This window comes from Panthera onca, chromosome X, assembly GCF_046562875.1.
Source record: "Panthera onca isolate mPanOnc1 chromosome X, mPanOnc1 haplotype 2, whole genome shotgun sequence".
In the NCBI taxonomy this organism is placed as follows: domain Eukaryota; kingdom Metazoa; phylum Chordata; class Mammalia; order Carnivora; family Felidae; genus Panthera; species Panthera onca.
Window position 1 is genome coordinate 115,760,426 of NC_138357.1, and position 17,928 is coordinate 115,778,353.

At 45.0% G+C, this 17,928-nt stretch overlaps 1 protein-coding gene across 4 annotated transcripts; it reads right to left on the reverse strand.

Moving 5' to 3' along the window:
* Positions 1-1,635: 1,635 nt before the first annotated feature.
* Positions 1,636-17,908, reverse strand: SCML1 (Scm polycomb group protein like 1). Of its 4 annotated transcripts, none has more exons than XM_081794288.1 (8): positions 17,723-17,908; positions 11,573-11,721; positions 10,289-10,369; positions 9,494-9,568; positions 6,243-6,347; positions 5,077-5,614; positions 4,779-4,927; positions 1,636-3,177 (listed from the first exon to the last, which is right to left on the reverse strand). In XM_081794288.1, the coding sequence occupies exons 2-8, from the start codon at positions 11,600-11,602 to the stop codon at positions 3,043-3,045; spliced, it is 1,113 nt and encodes a 370-aa protein (XP_081650414.1). In that variant the 5' UTR covers positions 11,603-11,721; positions 17,723-17,908; the 3' UTR covers positions 1,636-3,042. The 4 variants fall into 4 exon arrangements, with proteins under 4 accessions (XP_081650414.1, XP_081650413.1, XP_081650416.1 ...); XM_081794287.1 differs by having other exon boundaries at positions 9,494-9,571; positions 17,723-17,907; XM_081794290.1 differs by lacking the exon at positions 10,289-10,369 and having other exon boundaries at positions 17,723-17,907.
* Between the last annotated feature and the right edge of the window lie 20 nt (positions 17,909-17,928).

Here is a 17,928-nt window from a genome sequence, read left to right on the forward strand (position 1 = left end):
TCGATTGTGTTCTAGGCAGCTTGAGGGGAGGAGGCAGGTCGCTTGGTCCTCAAGCGTGGCCCCTTGGGCTGCTAGCGCCGCCAAAGCCAGAGAAGATAGTCCCGTCTCTCCAGGTGCCTCTAGTATAGCAAGTACAGCGGGCGAGCTCGATCAGAGCGCATGCTCCAAGTGCGTGCTCACCGTGGAGAGTTGCTTTCCAGGTTCAACTTCAACAACCTTCAGGACAAAAGAGGAGACACGTCGGGAGGTCAAGGGAGGAACACCGTCTGCCGCGCGTTCTGAACGTGAGCCCCGGGCGGCACGTCCTCCATACCCTGGAGCCCGCCCGCCCTCCCTCCCTGGGTCCGCCTCAGAGGACTTCTAAATAGAAGCCAGTCCCAGCACCTCACTGTGCGGACAGCCCCAGAATTTCACACCTATTTCAGTTACTCGGCCAACTGGGACTACGATCCCGGACGTAGCTTGAAAACGCGGTATCTTGCCTCCCGACTACGTCGTGCCTAGCTAGTTATGATGTTGAGTTCCCAATCTCTAACATTACAGAAGGGCGTGGCTTTTTCATGCCTACAGAGGGGGCCTGGGTTTAAGGGTGGCAAGTCCTCCTCCGGAATGCACATCTTAAGACGTTGCAACGATTAGCAATCGTGCAAAGACGAAAGCAAATGCTCCACGCGCCCAGAGGGCCGCCGAGCTCAGCTTGCGGAATTTGCCGGAAGGATGCGCCGAGAGGCAAAACCGGGGGAAAGATCGGTTTTGAAAGCCCCGACGCTTCACAAGAGCCTCATGTGGCGTGATATTCTCTGGACTAAGAGGTTACAAAGCACACAGTGCAGAACCAGCGGTTCTCAGCGAAGGGGTACCCCCGCCCCCCCGCTTCCGGGCACTCGCGCCTCAGCCCTGGAGCTTCCGCCAGGGAGGGCCCCGTCGTCCCCAGTGAACTACAAGACCCGCTGTTGCAGCGGTAGGAGCTTCTGGGTTCAGAGGCATGGAGCAGTAGCTCCTGGTGCAGGGGAGGGGGACAAGGGGTCAGACGCCGAAGGCGACTCGAGCCCAGGCCCCAGCCTCTCAGGCTTGGCCACCCGTAAGCTGGGAGAACTGGACGCACAAAGGCAGAACGGCTTCGGGCTCCCGGTGGCACAGGAGAAGCCAGAATTGCCAGGCAGACGTGGGAACTCAGGGCAGACGAGATGCGCGGGGGCACTGGCGTTTTCTGGCACGTTCGTTCCCATCATCAATACCACGGTGAGCAACAGGTTTTGAGGACAGATGACTGAAGCTCCCCGAGGTCACGTCGCACTGCTTCCCCCGGGGTCTGGTTTAAGGCCCTACGAGAGATCAGGCCCCCCTGCGAGGGATCCGCTTAAATGTAGAACGAGGGCAAGTGTTAAAACTCAAGTATTTGGACACAGAAACCCACGAACTTACTAGAGTGCCTCTTCATCAACTCTAATAAGTGCATGCATTAATGTCACGCGGTGAAAGCGAATAAACTCGAGTCTGAGGCTCTGACATTAATTATTGTGCTTTTTAAACTTTATTAAATTTTTAAATCCGAAAATTGTAAAACATAGTATTCATACAAACACCTGAGGACTGTTCAACCGGGCACCGGCATCTTCACACAAACAATTTGAGAGAAAATCAAGTTTAAAATAGAATCTGGTCTTATACGAAATAAAAGAAATGAAAAACATAAATAAAAGCACCTTTTAAATCACAGATGCCCAGTAAATAATTGCATGTGTTTATAAAGCACACTTGGTTTTCTAAAAGGAAAATGTACATTTTTGCCCCTGGTGAACATTTTATTGGCATTTAATAACAAATGGCTAATACACTTAGCACCAATTCTCACAGCTTATAAATATTACATCAAATGTTATACAAGGTAATAAATAACAAAACAATAAAAATGAACATGTTTCACTTGAAAGTTCTAATTTTTAAAATAAAGTTCAAAATGACCAATCAGAAGTAACATATCTTCCCAAATTTAATAGGATAATTGGCTCAGAAAGCAAATTAACTAGAAACATTGCATAAGACAGAGAACTTCCCTGGAAGGAAACCCTGAAGAGTAAGGTCAGAGGTATCAGTAGTGATGGCAAATAATGTGAGTATTTTTAACAGAATAAAAACATCTCACTAAATAGTTAATATTTACCTATGTGGAGGTACAAAGTGCTATTTTAAATTCAAAAAGAAAAGATGTACTTGTGCGTATACTTCATATATAGAATAAAATATAAATATGAAACAGTATCCTTATGAGGAATAAACACAGACTAAAATATACATCTTTTAAAAATCTGGACATAGACACCTTTATAGATATGTGAGCATTGAATGCCTGGTGCAATGTCCAAATTTATGCAAAATATGGAAGTTTTAAAATAAGTATCTCTTGTATAAAATGACTACTCTATAATTTACCCAAAAACTGCTAAGAATATTTCAAGAAAGCTTATAAGGTTGCCTTTTTTTTTAAATAGGAACAAATATAACATATGTAGAAATAATAATAGAAAGGAAAATAATTTATATGGCTTTCCCTTTTGGGAAGCTGACAGAATATGAACAGAACCTTGCAGTACAAACATAAAATATTGTAGAAAGATGATATCTATATTTGCGTCTTTTAAGTTTTCTTGTAAGGAAGGCTCATGGGTTTTATTACAGAATTTGCCAGTCCCTGATATTTTCTCTTTGGGATCCAGCTATTTTGGTTCTACAGAAAAAGATGAACAGAAATTAGAGGTGTTTCTGTTTCCTGCATGAAGTATATTTGTAAACTATATAATGAAAATAATAAAAAGATGTAAAGAACCAACAACCAATTTGAATATGCCAATACTAACATGTTAAATGGCTTCTAAAATAGTAGACTAGACTGTAACGGAGCCCTGCAAGTCTGGATATGACATGTTTGTAGAAGAACCTTCTATACAACAACAACTTCTAAAGGGCAGGGAAACGGTTTTACCCCAAGATGGCACTGGTCTCCCTAAATGAAGGCCAAGCTAAGTGTACAGAAACATTTTTTCAATTGTCAATGTGTTTTTCTCCTCTAAGCCCATCAATGTAGTGACACAACTTCACGGCGGTCCCCAGCTTCAGCCCCATGTACTTCAGCATCATGTCACTCTTGAGGAGTAGCAGAGCCTTCCCATCAATGTCCTGAGACAGAAGGAAATGACAATAATTAGTCATCTGTTCATCTTTTAACGGAATGGCGATTTCTTTATATATAAGAACATGCAATACCAACTACAGAGCAGCTCATTCCAGATGTGTATTCTCTATGAAAGTATGCATCGGCCTGACGAAAACTATTGCAAATATAATTTGTACAGTGAAGCATGTACAAATATGCTTTATTTACTTATTTGCTTAATTAATGAAAGTTTTGATAGAGACCACATGAGTAGGGGAGGGGCAGAAAGAGAATGAGAGAGAGAATCCCAAGCAGGTTCCATGCTGTCAGCACCGCTGACACAGGGCTCGAACTCACGAAACCGTGATCTCATGAAACCAAGAGTCGGACACTTAAACAACTGAGCCACCCAGGTGCCCCGCAAACTACGACCTAACTTTAAATACTGTGTTGAATAAAATATTGCATATCTGTGACAAAGAGTAAAACACTATAAATGGTAGAAATGAATTTCAGATGGCCATTCACTTTCTTAGAACAGCCTGGAATATGTCAGCATCAATACAAACTGTAAATGTGCTATACGGTGTTTTGATGTTGAAAGCTAATCAGTTAGTTGTCTAAAGCTAATTAGATGCTAAAAACTAATGATTTCCTTGCCATACTGAACACATTACATCAAATATGTGGCCACTAATTTCACTCTTTAGGAAACACTATAAAAATACGACTTGAGGGTCACAACGCATCCTCCTCAAATTCTTTACTAGTTGACCAACGGATGCTGCTGAAGAATATTATTTGGTTTTTACAAGTTCTGGTTTAAAAATAAAACTGTACTGTCTGGAAAGACCTGAAACCCCTAATAGACTATCTTTGTCCGGCAGCTTCTGTACTTTTTCTACTAAGTACAACTAGAAGTTAGAACTTCCAAAAATTTAGCCCGGGATGCGGCTTTGTAAATGGCATGAAAGTATCAGCATCCCAAATTGTCAATAAGCGTGTAAGGTTAACAGAATTGAGCCAAATGGAATCAGCTGCTGGATTCACTGGGCATCACAACAAGGAGGACAGCCTGTCACATTCTTCCTATTTAAATCCAGCCTTTAAGGATCTAACTTTGGGCAAAGTCAACTTTCTCACACATGGAAAATTGGTTGGTAGAGTTCTCCCACCATCTGTCCTAATTGGTATCCAACAGAATGGCCTGCACAGAGGTCATTCAAAAGAATTACGGCAGGGGCACCTGGCTGCCTCAGTCTGTAGAGCATGCGACCCTCGATCTTGGGGTCGTGAGTTCAAGCTCCATGTTGGGTTAGAGCTTACTTTAAAAAGCAAAGCAGGGGCGCCTGGGTGGCGCAGTCGGTTAAGCGTCCGACTTCAGCCAGGTCACGATCTCGCGGTCCGTGGGTTCGAGCCCCGCGTCGGGCTCTGGGCTGATGGCTCGGAGCCTGGAGCCTGTTTCCGATTCTGTGTCTCCCTCTCTCTGTGCCCCTCCCCCGTTCATGCTCTGTCTCTCTCTGTCCCAAAAATAAATAAAAAAAAAAAAAATAATAAAAAAATAAAAAAATAAAAAGCAAAGCAAAGCATCATGACAGGAAAACCAGATCAAAATATACATTACATGTTGCCTGAAGAGGTCAGCGATAGGGGTGAGTGTCTGAGGGTCTGCTTGTTTCAGAAACAGGATCACTTCATCCACAGACCAGGTTGAAGGGTCCGCAGGGAAGTCTCTCAGGACACCTGGATTATTTCCAACAGGTGAACTTGTAGCTTCAGTGGGAGAGAAAAAGACAAATCAAACCTGACCTGGTCATTATCCTGAAAGAGATGTTAGGTCGGGAGAAATGGTCTTGCATCAAGCATGTTGAGGAATATAGGTTAAATCGTGCTACTCGTAATATGCGTCCTTTCACACTCACCAAAGTTGCCTGGGATGTAAAGGGATGAGGCAGTATGGCCGAGGCTCTCATTTTCCAGTGAACTTGGAAAAGCCATCATGTCACGGTTCTCTGGTGAACTGGGATCAGCTTGTGTCAACGAGCCTTCAGGTATCGCCGTGGATGCTCGGAGAGGTGAGAAGAGACTGGTGGTGCTGTGGGCCTCTGGGCTATCATAGCAAGGTATGCAAGAGGAGCCCTCCTGTACTGGATCGGGTGTGAAATATGGCCGGTATGACTGTGTAGTGAAGATGGAGAGAAGCGATGGACTCCGGCTCATGCGCGATTCCTGCTGCTGGTAGAGTGACTCTGGATCCCGTTCTGGGGACTCTGGCTCTGCATGGTAAGATGTTTCTAGAGAGCTGCTCTGGAAATCATAGTTGGGCCTTTCTACTGGAATAGTTGGGCTATAGCTTTTAGGTTCAGATAAGGAAGGAGTCTCCTTTCTCCTCATTTTCTGAAACCTGATCTTTCTGGAAAGCAGGTAATTGTAATTTTTGTATGCATATCGAAATGGCTTCTGAAATGACACAAACCCAGCATAAACCAACTGTCAGTGAGTAAAAGGGAAACAACATAAGTAGTAAATATATAGTAAAACCTTGGTTTGCAAGCATAATTCGTTCTGGAAGCATGCTTGCAATCCAAAGCACTTGTTTAGCAAAGCGAATTTCAAGAACCATTGGCTCAGTTGTGACCGTGGGACATTCGGCATCACACACTACTCGTATTACAAGACATCGCTCATTTATCAAGTTAAAATTTATCAGAAATGTCTGCTTGTCTTGCAGAACACTCGCAGAACAAGTTACTCGCAATCCAAGGTTTTACTGTATTTTTTATGTAACACTGCTTTATTATTACTAAAGATGAATGCTCCATGTTGATTATATGATTTTTGTTTCACAACTTTACATTTTAACTGAATTTTATACATTATACTTATAAACATATTCATTGTCACACATTTCCTCAAACCTAAACCTTAGCATTTTTCCAAAAGTTTTAGTCTCCCATCTGCTGCAACAGCAAATATCAGTCAGCCTTGCTAATCTCATAGTTAATAGTTCTCTCTGATTTCTAACTGACTGGCATCATGATAAACCAGAGGTCGATTACACCTGAGAAAATATTTTTATAACACTCACGCGATTTTGCCATATTGATTTCACACGTAAACGGTGGATTTTTGAAACTTTTCCATCAATGACATCAAATTTCTTATCCAGGTTTTGAATGGCATCATAGATGACCTATTATATATAATACAAGCTATTAATAGTTTCTATTTCAAAAGAAAAGTAACATAAAAGCACCAAGAAGCCAAATTTTGACTACTAGAAACAAGGAAAGCTCTGAAGCCATCAGAAAGATCGTTTCCCACTTGACGCCCGGTTTTGGTGACACAGAGCCGAGCTGGCTGAGATAAGGAGCCCCAGCCTCCTACTCAACTACTCATGCCATACAGGCGTTTTCAGAAGCTTTACTACCCACAAGTAAATGTACTACCATTCTTATAAGCCACCACATTTAGGACGGAGTCGGTTTATGTCAAGGAGAATGCTATTTTAGGAAAGAAAGTTTCAAATCTGCTAAAAGGCCAAAGAGCCTCTCTGCATAGAATGACGGTGCGAACTCCTAGGCAGTGAGCATTCCACTCTGGAAAGAACAGTGAGCCAGATATAACACATGTGACTTCTGGCTTCAAAGTATTTTTCACTCAGGCCATGGACAGTTACCCTTACAAAACCTTTGAGTGCATGTCCCGTACAGGCCAACCAGGTTCGGGACTAATAAAACCTGAGAATTCTTCAAATACACAGAAACTTCATTCAGGGAAACAATACACTTCAGCCGGAGGCTGGAACCATTTCCCTTCATTCCTCCATTCATTCAAATAAACAGTTCTTGGGGGCCTACTACCTGTCAGAACTGCTTTGCTAGGTGCCGGCAATATGGACAGAAAACACAACACGACACAACACAACAAGATCACCGGATCCTGCCCGAAGAAACTGCCATTGTAGCTGGAGAGGGATGATTTCAATCAAGTGACCGGCAGCCGCAGCAGTGGTTCTCCAAGTGCGGTCTCGGGCCAGTAGCATCCACATCGCCTACTGGCTTGTTGGAAAGGCACCGTCTCCCACCCCAGACTACTGAGCGGGGAACCCTGAGGGTGGGGGCAGCGATCTGTTTCCACAAGCCCTCCATCCAGGTGGTTCTGCTGCGTGATCCAGCGAGACCCACCGGTCTATAACGCTGAGGTAAATGGCGCAGGCGCTAGGGGGACATGCTTGGGTTCTGATGCTTATCAGCTGTGTGACCTTGGGCAAGTTGCTTAACTTCTCTGTGCTTCAGTTTCCTCACCTACAGAATCGAGATGAGCGCCTCTCTCAGAGTTCCCCTGAGGACAAAGTGAGGCGCTGGAGTATGAGGTTACTACGAACGTAACCACGATACTACCTGCCGACCGCTCCGCTAGCGCCCAATCACCCGCTGATATTCGTATTATTTATTATTACACTCGGATGGCTACGGCACAGGTAAGAACGGGAGGCTAAGCGCACACAAGAGCAAGCCCGAACCCAGGCCGGCAGTCGTGGCAGGCCTTCCAGAGAGGTCTACGCCGAGAATTACAAGACGAGCCGGTGTTCGCTAGCTCAAGATGCATGGCAGGGCATAGAGGGCAGAAGGAAGGGCAGATTCAAAACTACCCAAACAGAACACGGGAAGGCACATGTTAGACAGTGAGCGTAAACGACGCGCAAAGAGCAGCGTTTCGAGGGAAGGAGAGAGACAGGGGGACAGAAAGACGGATGGGGGGCCCAAAGAGGAGGTTTTGGTGAGCTGCGGGAGGACGTGCGCAGAGTGACGCAGACCGAGGCTGAAGGGCCAGGAGGTGGTGACCGACGAAGGGAGGGGTCCCGGCACAGGGAAAGAGGCCTGGGGGCAGAGCCCCGTGCAGGTGCGGCTCTTCGCCCTACAGGGGAGACGCCGCCCCGAGGACACATGCCAGGCTACTCGGTGGGCCCTGGGGAGAGCAGTTGGGACCGGGAGGGATTTCTGCCTCACACCCTGCCTCGCCTCCGTGAAGGAAGAGGAAGAAGCGGGGGGCTGGGCTGTTGGGAGCTCGTGGGGACCGGCAGGGAGCTGGCCAGAGAGCTGCGGAAGGGCCAGGGCGCAGCGGGCGGGCGCCCCCTCCGCCTCCCGGGCTGCGGAGGGCTGGGGTCTTCCAGAAGGGGACGCCGGGCAAGGACGGAAAAGGAAAAGATGGCGGTGCTGCGGCAACCGGCCTGGGCTGGGCAGGGAAGGGGTCCAACAAAGGAGAGAGCGAGCCCGCTGGGAGCCGCGGGGACCGCCGAGGGCCCGCGTCAGGGCCGTGACTCGGGGCCCCGGGCATTTCTCCTCCTAGGCGCGCGAGCCCACGTCTTCCCAGTGGCTCAGGGAGAAGGCGCGGCAGAGGCGGGGGGGGGGGGGGGGGGGGGCGGGAACGGGGAGAACGGGGATGCTTCCGGAAGTGGGGGGACAGCCCTGCCCCCGCTCCGGGGCGGAGCCTCCTTCCCACCCCCCTGCCCCCTGCACGTCCTTCCCCGGAGCCCTGCCGCGTCCCCTCCAGGCAGTCCGCCGCCTGCAGGCAGTCAGCTTCTGCTCTCAGCGACAGTGATAAAGACTCACGTAATAAACTCTCTTCGGCACCCTACCTGGTTTTAATCCAAGACACTTGGTTTGTCAAGAACTACTTTTTAAAAAATAACCTTTCATTACCTCTAGAGGATGCAGCTCACAAAATCCTTGATTTACATACTTCTATCAATCTCTACCAACAGGCTCACTTTTACAACATCCCCTCAAAACTATGTAAGATACACTTTTTAAAAAACAATGGTGAGCTGACACTTTCTCAATTGAGATATCTCAACAATGCCTTTAGGCACACACTAAATTTTATCCATAGCAGACAATTTCTTTTCAAGATTTTGTAGGGGAAATTAATTCAGTATTGAGTAACATAACATCGATTTCTCCAGTTTAAGGGCTTTAAAAGCAAAGCTATAAAATGTACATACTGGTATTTCAAAATTTTCACCTGGAGACGCTCTTCTAAGTAGAAATTGTTAAAAATCATCACAATGGAGTGATGGGCTTTAAAAGCAAAGCTATAAAATGTACATACTGGTATTTCAAAATTTTCACCTGGAGACGCTCTTCTAACTAGAAGTTGTTAAAAATCATCACAATGGAGTGATAATCATAAATAATCTGATAAAGCAAAATTACAATTAATTGTATACTTTACATGAGATAAAGAGAATTTCAACTTAGTATTTCAGAAAAGAGATAAAGAGAATTTCAACTTAGTATTTCAGAAAAAAACATTTGAGAGACAGAAGTTTTGTACCTGACAATGAGTAAGGACGTCCTGAACTGTTTTTTGTTGCTCTTCGTTGTAGGATGTGTCAGATAGAACAGCTTCCTGCTAATATTTGAAAAGTTAAGTAGTTAATGCTTTACTTTTATAAGAGTCAAACTGAATACTAGGAAAAAAAAAACCACTTTACATTTATTTAAATTGTTTTTATTTTCACTAACTTTTCAAAAGGTTTCAGAAGTCTTAATCTAAAGCAGAGACAAAATAAAATAAAAACATTAATATGCGAGTGGAAATATAACTAAGTAAGACAGGAAGTAAGGAAAGAATTTATTATATCATAAGGACCTAGGTTTAGGGTTTTATACTGATAATGAGTACAAACTGCCCTGAACGTCCTACCATAAGGAAAGGGAAGTTAAATGGTTAAGTCCTCACTAGCTAAGGAAGCAAATTCAGGAGAGACCAATATTTTTTGAGTGTGAGTTTAGAGGAACTCTACAGTATATGAAAAATTTAAACGTTTTCCTTTAAAATGGTCACGTGTTGGGGTGCCTGGGTGACTCAGTTAGTTAAGCATCTGACTCTCCGTTTCAGCTCAGGTCATGATCTCAGGGTTTCCTGAGTTCAAGCCCCGCATCGGACTCTGTGCTAACAGTGCAAAGCCTGCTTGGGATTCTCTCTCTCTCTCTCTTGCCCTCTGCCCCTCCACTGCTCACACTGTCTCTGTCTCTCTCAAAATAAATAAATATACTTCAAAATAAATAAATAAATAAAATGGTTGCATGTTAATATATTTGGCAAATGGCGATTAACATTACTTACATTATGGACATATGCAGTATGTGGTTCATATGCATAAAGAACAGTGTTATCATCATCATAAGCAGGTATTCGTGTTCTTTTCTAAGGAAGATTTATTAACAAATTAAGAGGAAAGGTGAAAGATAGAACTGAAAGAAAAATCGAGGACTTCAATTTCACTTCTAAGAAGCTCCAAAAGCCTATTGGTGATATCCAAGGACCCTTGTCCATTGTAAATCCTAGGACTACATGAAAAGATGGACTTGCAAAACTGTTTTCTCATTACCGCAGCTACACTTAAGACGTCATTTTCCTTCCAGCTTAACCTCTTGTGTAACTCAAGGTAGAAAGACTAGTCTAGTTACCTGGCACCGGAACTGCTGTAAAAGCCAAGTATTTCTAACCAGGAACAAAGAACCAGGTTACATGGCTTTTGATTTTTAAGCAATCTAACAGTGCCACTCTGTGGACAAAATAGGAAACACTTAAGCACCTATTTTTCTTGAGAAATTAATCTCTAATCACCTTAAAACATTTTTTGGGGGGGGACAGGACACGATATAAGTGAATATACGATACATAACAATTACACTTCATTTAATAACTGTACTCTAAGAATGAATTAAACTATAAGAATAATGTTAAAATAAAGATATGTAGAAGCTATGTATGTCTCTGTTTCAAAAAACATAACCAAAATAATATGGAACGGGCTACAGAAGAGTTCTTATAAAAATATACCTTGTATGGTACCTTATGCTTTTCAAAGTGGTTTTATTTCACATATTTATGCCAGAGAAACATTCTGGATAGGCAGTTAACTTTATCTACCATTATTATGAAAAAATATTGGGGCTGATAGAAGTTAAAAAAATTGCCCATAGCACTAAGGTGGCATTAATACCCACATCATTATTTAAGTAAAGAAACGCTTTTTCTGGGAAACCAAATTACATATAGTTTAATAATTTATATTGTTACCGTCAGGAATCAAGAAACATAGCACAATGTGACACAATTATACAATAACACAACCATTTTGAAAGACTATGGGGCAGATTTTCATGAAGTTACATTAACCATATGAGCTAGCAATTCAACTCCTGAGTATTTACCCAAGAGAAATGCTAGGATCTGTTCACAAAAGCCTTGCACACGAATGTTTATAGCAGGTTTATATATCACTGTCAAAACTCATGAACTTGTGATTACTGCCATTTCACTGAATGAACTTCAATTCAATTTAGTGAAGAAATAGAGCAGAATGAAAAGAACAAAGACAGATCTTCAATTTGAAATACAAACCACATCCACTTCACTGGAGCCGCTCGACATCTTTTTTGTGCAACAGCAGCACTCCACTTCCTCTGCGTTGGGCCTAGTTATTTCTAAATTTTCTGGAGGGTTTATGTGTGAAACTGCCTGGTCACCTGAGTCTGGCAAACCACCTACTCCTGAAAAGCAACACATAACAAAGTTACTTCACAGACTTTTCACAAACTTAATACGGATCTGTTCTCCCGATGCCAACTCTAACTGAGAGTCCTGGCTGAATTTTAGAGAGTGACAAAACTCTTCCATGAGTGATCTCGAATAAACCTTTAAAATCGAAGGGCTCTATTGCCACAACGAGGAGTAAGAATCAAGATCAAACACAAATTCAAAACTGTGAAGCGAATGCTTCACAACTTAAAGGCTACAGAGTAAAAGCTGGAAACAAATGAACAAGAGAACATAATTCCCAACTGCTTTTTAAAAGCACCTGGGTGGCTCAGTCGGTTAAGGTCATGATCTCGCGGTTTGTGGGTTCGAACCCCGCATCGTCGGGCCCTGTGCTGCCAGCTCAGAGCCTGGAGCCTGCAGCCTGCTTCGGGATTCTGTGTCTCCCTCGCCCTCCCCCCTACCCTGCTTGCGCTCTGTCTCTCTCTCTCATAAGTAAATGTTAAAAAATTTTTTTAAATAAAGATAAATGACTTCCTGTTTGTCTGCCACCGCAGTTAGACTCTTAAAACCAGACAATTCCCTACCGGATTACTTACACTGTAGCTGAAACTTGGCTGTAGTTAGACATGGGAGCAACACGCATGGAGTCCATCATTGGACTCCAGACATTTCTATGTGTGTGGCACATTTACACATCAACATCGATCTTGCACTGTTTGAATCTCTCATTCCTGTAATGACCTCTACCCACAACACCCTGCCGTTTCTTCACCTAGGGGAACCTATTCCTTCAAAGCTCCACTCAAGTTCCATCTCCACAAAGCAAAGGTGCTAAGTCATCCCATCTGGAAGTTAACACTGCCTTCCCCAAAGTACCAGAACACTCCCACTTTAATGGTTTTAAGGTAATTGTTACACAAAGGGAAACATCAAATAGCATTAAGACCTTAGGCTTGGGGCCTGAATACCTGGGTTTAGGTATTCAGTTCCTCCACTGACTAGCTGTGTAACTTCTCTGTGCTTCTCTGTAACATGAGGATAATAGTACAGACCTCATACAGATATGGAGATTAATTGAAACATGACAAGTGCTTAAAACCACACCTGTCATGGCAAAGGCACCCACTGTTAGCTATTATTATTTCATTATCTGGGTATGCATAACATCCTCCCAACAGAACCAGTAGTCATGGAGCACATGGGCAACAAATATTCGGGGTCCCAACATGTAATTTTCATTCACATTGCACTTGTACGCTGAAGATGTAGCAACAATTTCTTGTAGACAAATTTTAAATACTAGGACATAATACAAACAACTGGGCTTTTAAAAATAGGATCCAGGGGCGCCTGGGTGGCCAAGTGAGTTAAGCATCCAGCTCTTGATTTCGACTCCGGTCATAATCTCATGGTGTGGGATTGAGCCCCGTGTCTGACTCTGCACTGACAGCATGAAGCCTGCTTAGGATTCTCTCTCCCTCTCTCTCTGCCCCTCCCCCTGCACGCTGGCTGGCTTGCTCTCAAAATAAATAAACATTAAAAAAATACTTGAATCCAAATCCAAATTGCAAAATTTGCTATTTTGCTTCAAGCAGGTATTTAACCTCTCTGTGCCTCGATTTCTTAACTCCTAAAGCTGGAATAATATCTACTTTACAGAGCTGTGTAAGACCAAATGAAAGTCAGGCACTGGGCATCATGTCTGGTTCGCAGCAGGCACAGCATAAATTTTAGTTCCTTTTCACTTCTTCACATCACATAAAGTTTCTGCAACACTTTCTTAGAGTCCAACCTTGAAGCAGTTGCAAATTAATACAGTTCACTAAATTCAAAGTCCTGCAAAATGAGTTTACTTAAAATAAAGCTCGCTTGTATTTTCTGATAGAAAACCTAAACTCTTAATAACATACGAACAAGAAGCCATCTGTTTTTTTATAATACGTTTTTTAGACATTAAAGACATTTCAAAGGCATTTTTCAAAAGCAATTTGAAGATTCTCCTTCAAGGTGGAGAGCATTCACTTGCCATCAATTTATCTAAAGTGTGAAGGGTGAAAACAGCATTTCACCCCAAAACCACTAGAAAAAAATGTGATACAGTTGGGGCGCCTGCATGGCACAGTCGGTTGAGCGTCCAACTTCAGCTCAGGTCATGATTTCACGGTTCGTGGGTTGGAGCCCCAGGTCAGGCTCTGTGCTGACAGCTTGCTCAGAGCCTGCAGCCTGCTTCGGGTTCTGTGTCTTTCTCTCTCTGCTCCTCCCCCACTGATGCTCTGTCTCACTCTGTCTCTCAAAAATAAATAAACGTAAAAAAAAAATTTTTTTTTAAAGCGACACGGCGAAACAAGTCAGATTTACATTTAAAAAACAAAACAAAACTGTCAATACTGATCATTGTCTAAAACTCCTGTCCAGACTCTCAAAAGTAGCCCTTCTACTGTCCATATCAAACTTTAGAGACCACAAAGTTGCCAGATGGAAGAGAATGCCAGATGGAAGGGAATACAAAACTGTATCCCATCGCGCACCACCGAATTGGGTCCATGCCCTGCTTTTTACAAAACGCCTTACAGAAAAGCCGCTTGTAAAATCACGATGTGTAAACATTAAACTCCTTTAAAAACCCTAGAGCAGTCCGGATTTGGTGAGAGCCAGGTAGAGGAGGGAAGGAATTGATGTCTTTTAAAAATTTTTTAGTGTTTGTTTATTTTTGAGAGAGGGTGAGACACACAGAGCATAATTGGGGGAAGGGCAGAGAGAAGGAGACACAGAATCTAAAGCAGATTCCAGGCTCTGAGCTGGCAGCACAGAGCCTGGCACTGGGCTCGAACTCATGAGCCCAGATCACAACCTGAGCTGAAATCCGATACTTAACCGACTGAGCCACCCAGGCACCACAGAAGGAATAGATCTCTCATCAAATTATCAAACGGATCGTTCTCAACCTAAATCTTTATTTTCTTTCGCCTCCTTTATGTGTTTACATTAAGCCAGTATAAGGCTGCACTGTCATTAATCAAACACGATTACCACCAAAGTCTCAAAATCAACATTTCTTTTTTTTTAATATTTATTTTTATTTTTGAGAGACAGAGTGTGAGCAGGGGAGGGACAGAGAGAGAGAGGGAGACACAGAACCTGAAGCAGGCTCCAGGCTCCAAGCTGTCAGCAAAGAGCCCAAGGTGGGGCTGGAACTCATGAACTGTGAGATCATGATCTGAGCCCAAGTTGGATGCTCAACGGACCTAGCCACTTAGGCGCCCTCAAAATCAGTGTTTCAATCTCAAAAAATGTTATAACAAATCAAGCTAGTCCATTAATTCCTTCTTTATAATTTTTTTAAATATAATTTGTCAAGTTGGCTAACATACAGTGTATACAGTGTGCTCTTGGTTTTGGGGGTAGATTGCCGTGGTTCATCATCACTTACATACAACAGCCAGTGCTCACCCCAACAAGTGCCCTCCTCAACGCCCATCACCCATTTTCTCCTCTCCCCCACCCTTCCCATCAACCCTGTTTGTTGTCTGTATTTCAGAGTCTCTTATGGTCTGCCTCCCTCTGTAGCTAATTTTTTCCCCTTCCCCTCCCCCATGGTCTTCTGTTAAGTTTCTCAAGTTCCACATATGAGTGAAAACATACGGTATCTGTCTTTCTCTGACTGACTTATTACACTTAGCATAATACCTTCCAGTTCCATCCACATTATTGCAAATGGCAAGATTTCATTCTCTCTGATTGCCAGGTAGTACTCCATTGTATATATAAACCACATCTGCTTTATCGATCCATCAATTGATGGACATTTAGGCTCTTTCCATCATTTGGCTATTGTTGAGAGTGCTGCTATAAACATTGGGGTACAAGTGCCCCTATGCATCAGCACTCCTGTATCCCTTGGGCAAATTCCTAGCAGTGCTATTGCTGGGTCATAGGGTAGGTCCATTTTTAATTTTTTTTGAGGAACCTCCACACTGTTTTCCAGAGCGGCTGCACCAGTTTGCATTCCCACCAACAGTGCAAGAGGGTCCCCGTTTCTCCACATCCTCGCCAGCATCTGTTGTCTCCCGAGTTGTTAATTTTAGCCATTCTGACAGGTGTGAGGTGGTATCTCAGTGTGGTTTTGAGCTGTATTTCCCTGATGAATCAAGCTAATCCATTAATTCTTTATTTTTTATTTAATGTTTATCTTTGAGAGAGAGAGAGAGAGAGACAGGGGAGGGGCAGAGGAGAGAGGGAGACACAGAATCCCAAGCAGGCTCCAGGTTCTGAGCTGTCAGCACAGAGCCTGACTCGGGGCTGGAACTCATGAACTGTGAGATCATGACTTGAGCCGAAGTCTGAGGCTTAACCGACTGACCCACCCAGGCGCCCTCAGTTTCAATCTCAAAAAAACGTTATAATGAATCGAGCTAGTCCATTAATTATTTAGTTATTTTATTTAAAAACATTTTTAAATGATTGTTTATTTTTGAGAGAGAGACAGAGTGTGAGCATGGGAGGGAGAGCGGGAGAGGGAGTGGGAGTGAGAGAGAGATACAAAATCCAAAGCAGGCTCCGGTCCCAGCTGTCAGCACAGAGCCCAAATCGGGGCTGCACCTCACAAACCGCGAGATCACGACCTGAGCGGCAGTCGGACGCTTAACCGACTGAGCTACCCAGGCGTCCCTAGTCCATCAGTTCTTTAAACTCAAAATTCTATATAATGTCTGAGAGTCTTTTTTTTTTTTTAATTTTTTGTTTATTTTTTATTTTTTTTAACGTTTATTTTTGAGAGAGAGAGAGAGAGAGAGAGAGAGAGAGAGAGAGAGAGCATGAACGGGGGAGGGGCAGAGAGAGAGGGAGACACAGAATCGGAAGCAGGCTCCAGGCTCTGAGCCATCAGCCCTGAGCCCGACGCGGGGCTCGAACTCGCGGACCGCGAGATCGTGACCTGAGCTGAAGTCGGACGCTTAACCGACTGAGCCGCCCAGGCGCCCCAATGTCTGAGAGTCTTGATAGTTCCTTACCCCACCCGCCTCCGCTAAGGAACAGAAAGAACAAAAGAGGATCTACTCGTCCCCCAAAGTCAGCATAAAGTCCTGGAAAAACGGCCAAATCTCAAAAGCTCACAGGCGCCGGCTTCCCGGGACAGCCGGCGGAAAACACGCCGAACCACCCCTGTGCAGGGCTGCCGAAATTTGAGAGAAAAGTTAAGTCCTTTTTCTCCGCTTAGGGCCAATCCGGCCCCCGCCCCGCCCACCTCCCCGCCCCGGAGCTCCCCAGCCTTTAGCCCAAACGGCCTCTCGACGGCTTTTCGCCCACAACCTGAGGTAACAAAGTTCAAGGGGAGACTAAGTGCCGCTAGAAAGGCCTTTTCGGGCCTCGGGGCCAATTCGGTCCTGCCCGCCCCGTCCCCCCGCTCCGCCCCCCAACCCCCGCTCCGCCCCGAAGTTCCTCGGCCTTTAAGGCAAATTTCATCTCCAGGGCTTCTCGAGCACACCCGAGGCAAAAAAGCTCAAGGGGAGACAAAGTGCGGCTACACAGGCCTTTCCGGGCCTCAGGGCCAATTCGGTCCTGCCCGCCCCGCCCCCCGCTCCGCCCCGAAGTTCCTCAGCCTTTAAGGCAAATTTCATCTCCAGGGCTTCTCGAGCACACCCGAGGCAAAAAAGCTCAAGGGGAGACAAAGTGCGGCTACACAGGCCTTTCCGGGCCTCAGGGCCAATTCGGTCCTGCCCGCCCCGCCCCCCGCTCCGCCCCGAAGTTCCTCAGCCTTTAAGGCAAATTTCACCTCCAGGGCCTCACGAGCACACCCCAGGCAAAAAAGTTCAAGGGGAGACAAAGTGCCGCTAGACAGGCCTTTCCGGGCCTCAGGGCCAATTCGGTCCTGCCCGCCCCTCCTCCCGCTCCGCCCCGCAACCCCCGCTCCGCCCCGAAGTGCCTCAGCCTTTAAGGCAAATTTCATCTCCAGGGCTTCTGGAGCACACCCGAGGCAAAAAAGCTCAAGGGGAGACAAAGTGCCGCTAGACAGACCTTCTCTGGCATCAGGACCTGCCGCACCGGAGTCCGGAGGGCTCGCGACGTTAGCTGTGGTATCCAGCCTTCCGGGACGTCCACGGCCAAAACCGTTAAGACGCCTGGAAACCGACCAACGGTCCTTTCACCGGAAGTCGGGCCCGAACACGTGACGTGTCCAGCGCGAGCCCCCCGGAAGCTCCGGAACTACGCGCGCGCCAGGT

Coding starts and splice junctions, on each gene's coding strand:
- SCML1 (XM_081794287.1), bottom strand. CDS start 11,602: ATGTCGAGCGGCTCCAGTGAAGTGGATGTG. Junction 9,572..10,288: donor ATACTGCATATGTCCATAAT/GTAAGTAATGTT, acceptor TTCAAATATTAG/CAGGAAGCTGTTCTATCTGA. Junction 4,928..5,076: donor TTACATCCCAGGCAACTTTG/GTGAGTGTGAAA, acceptor CTCCCACTGAAG/CTACAAGTTCACCTGTTGGA.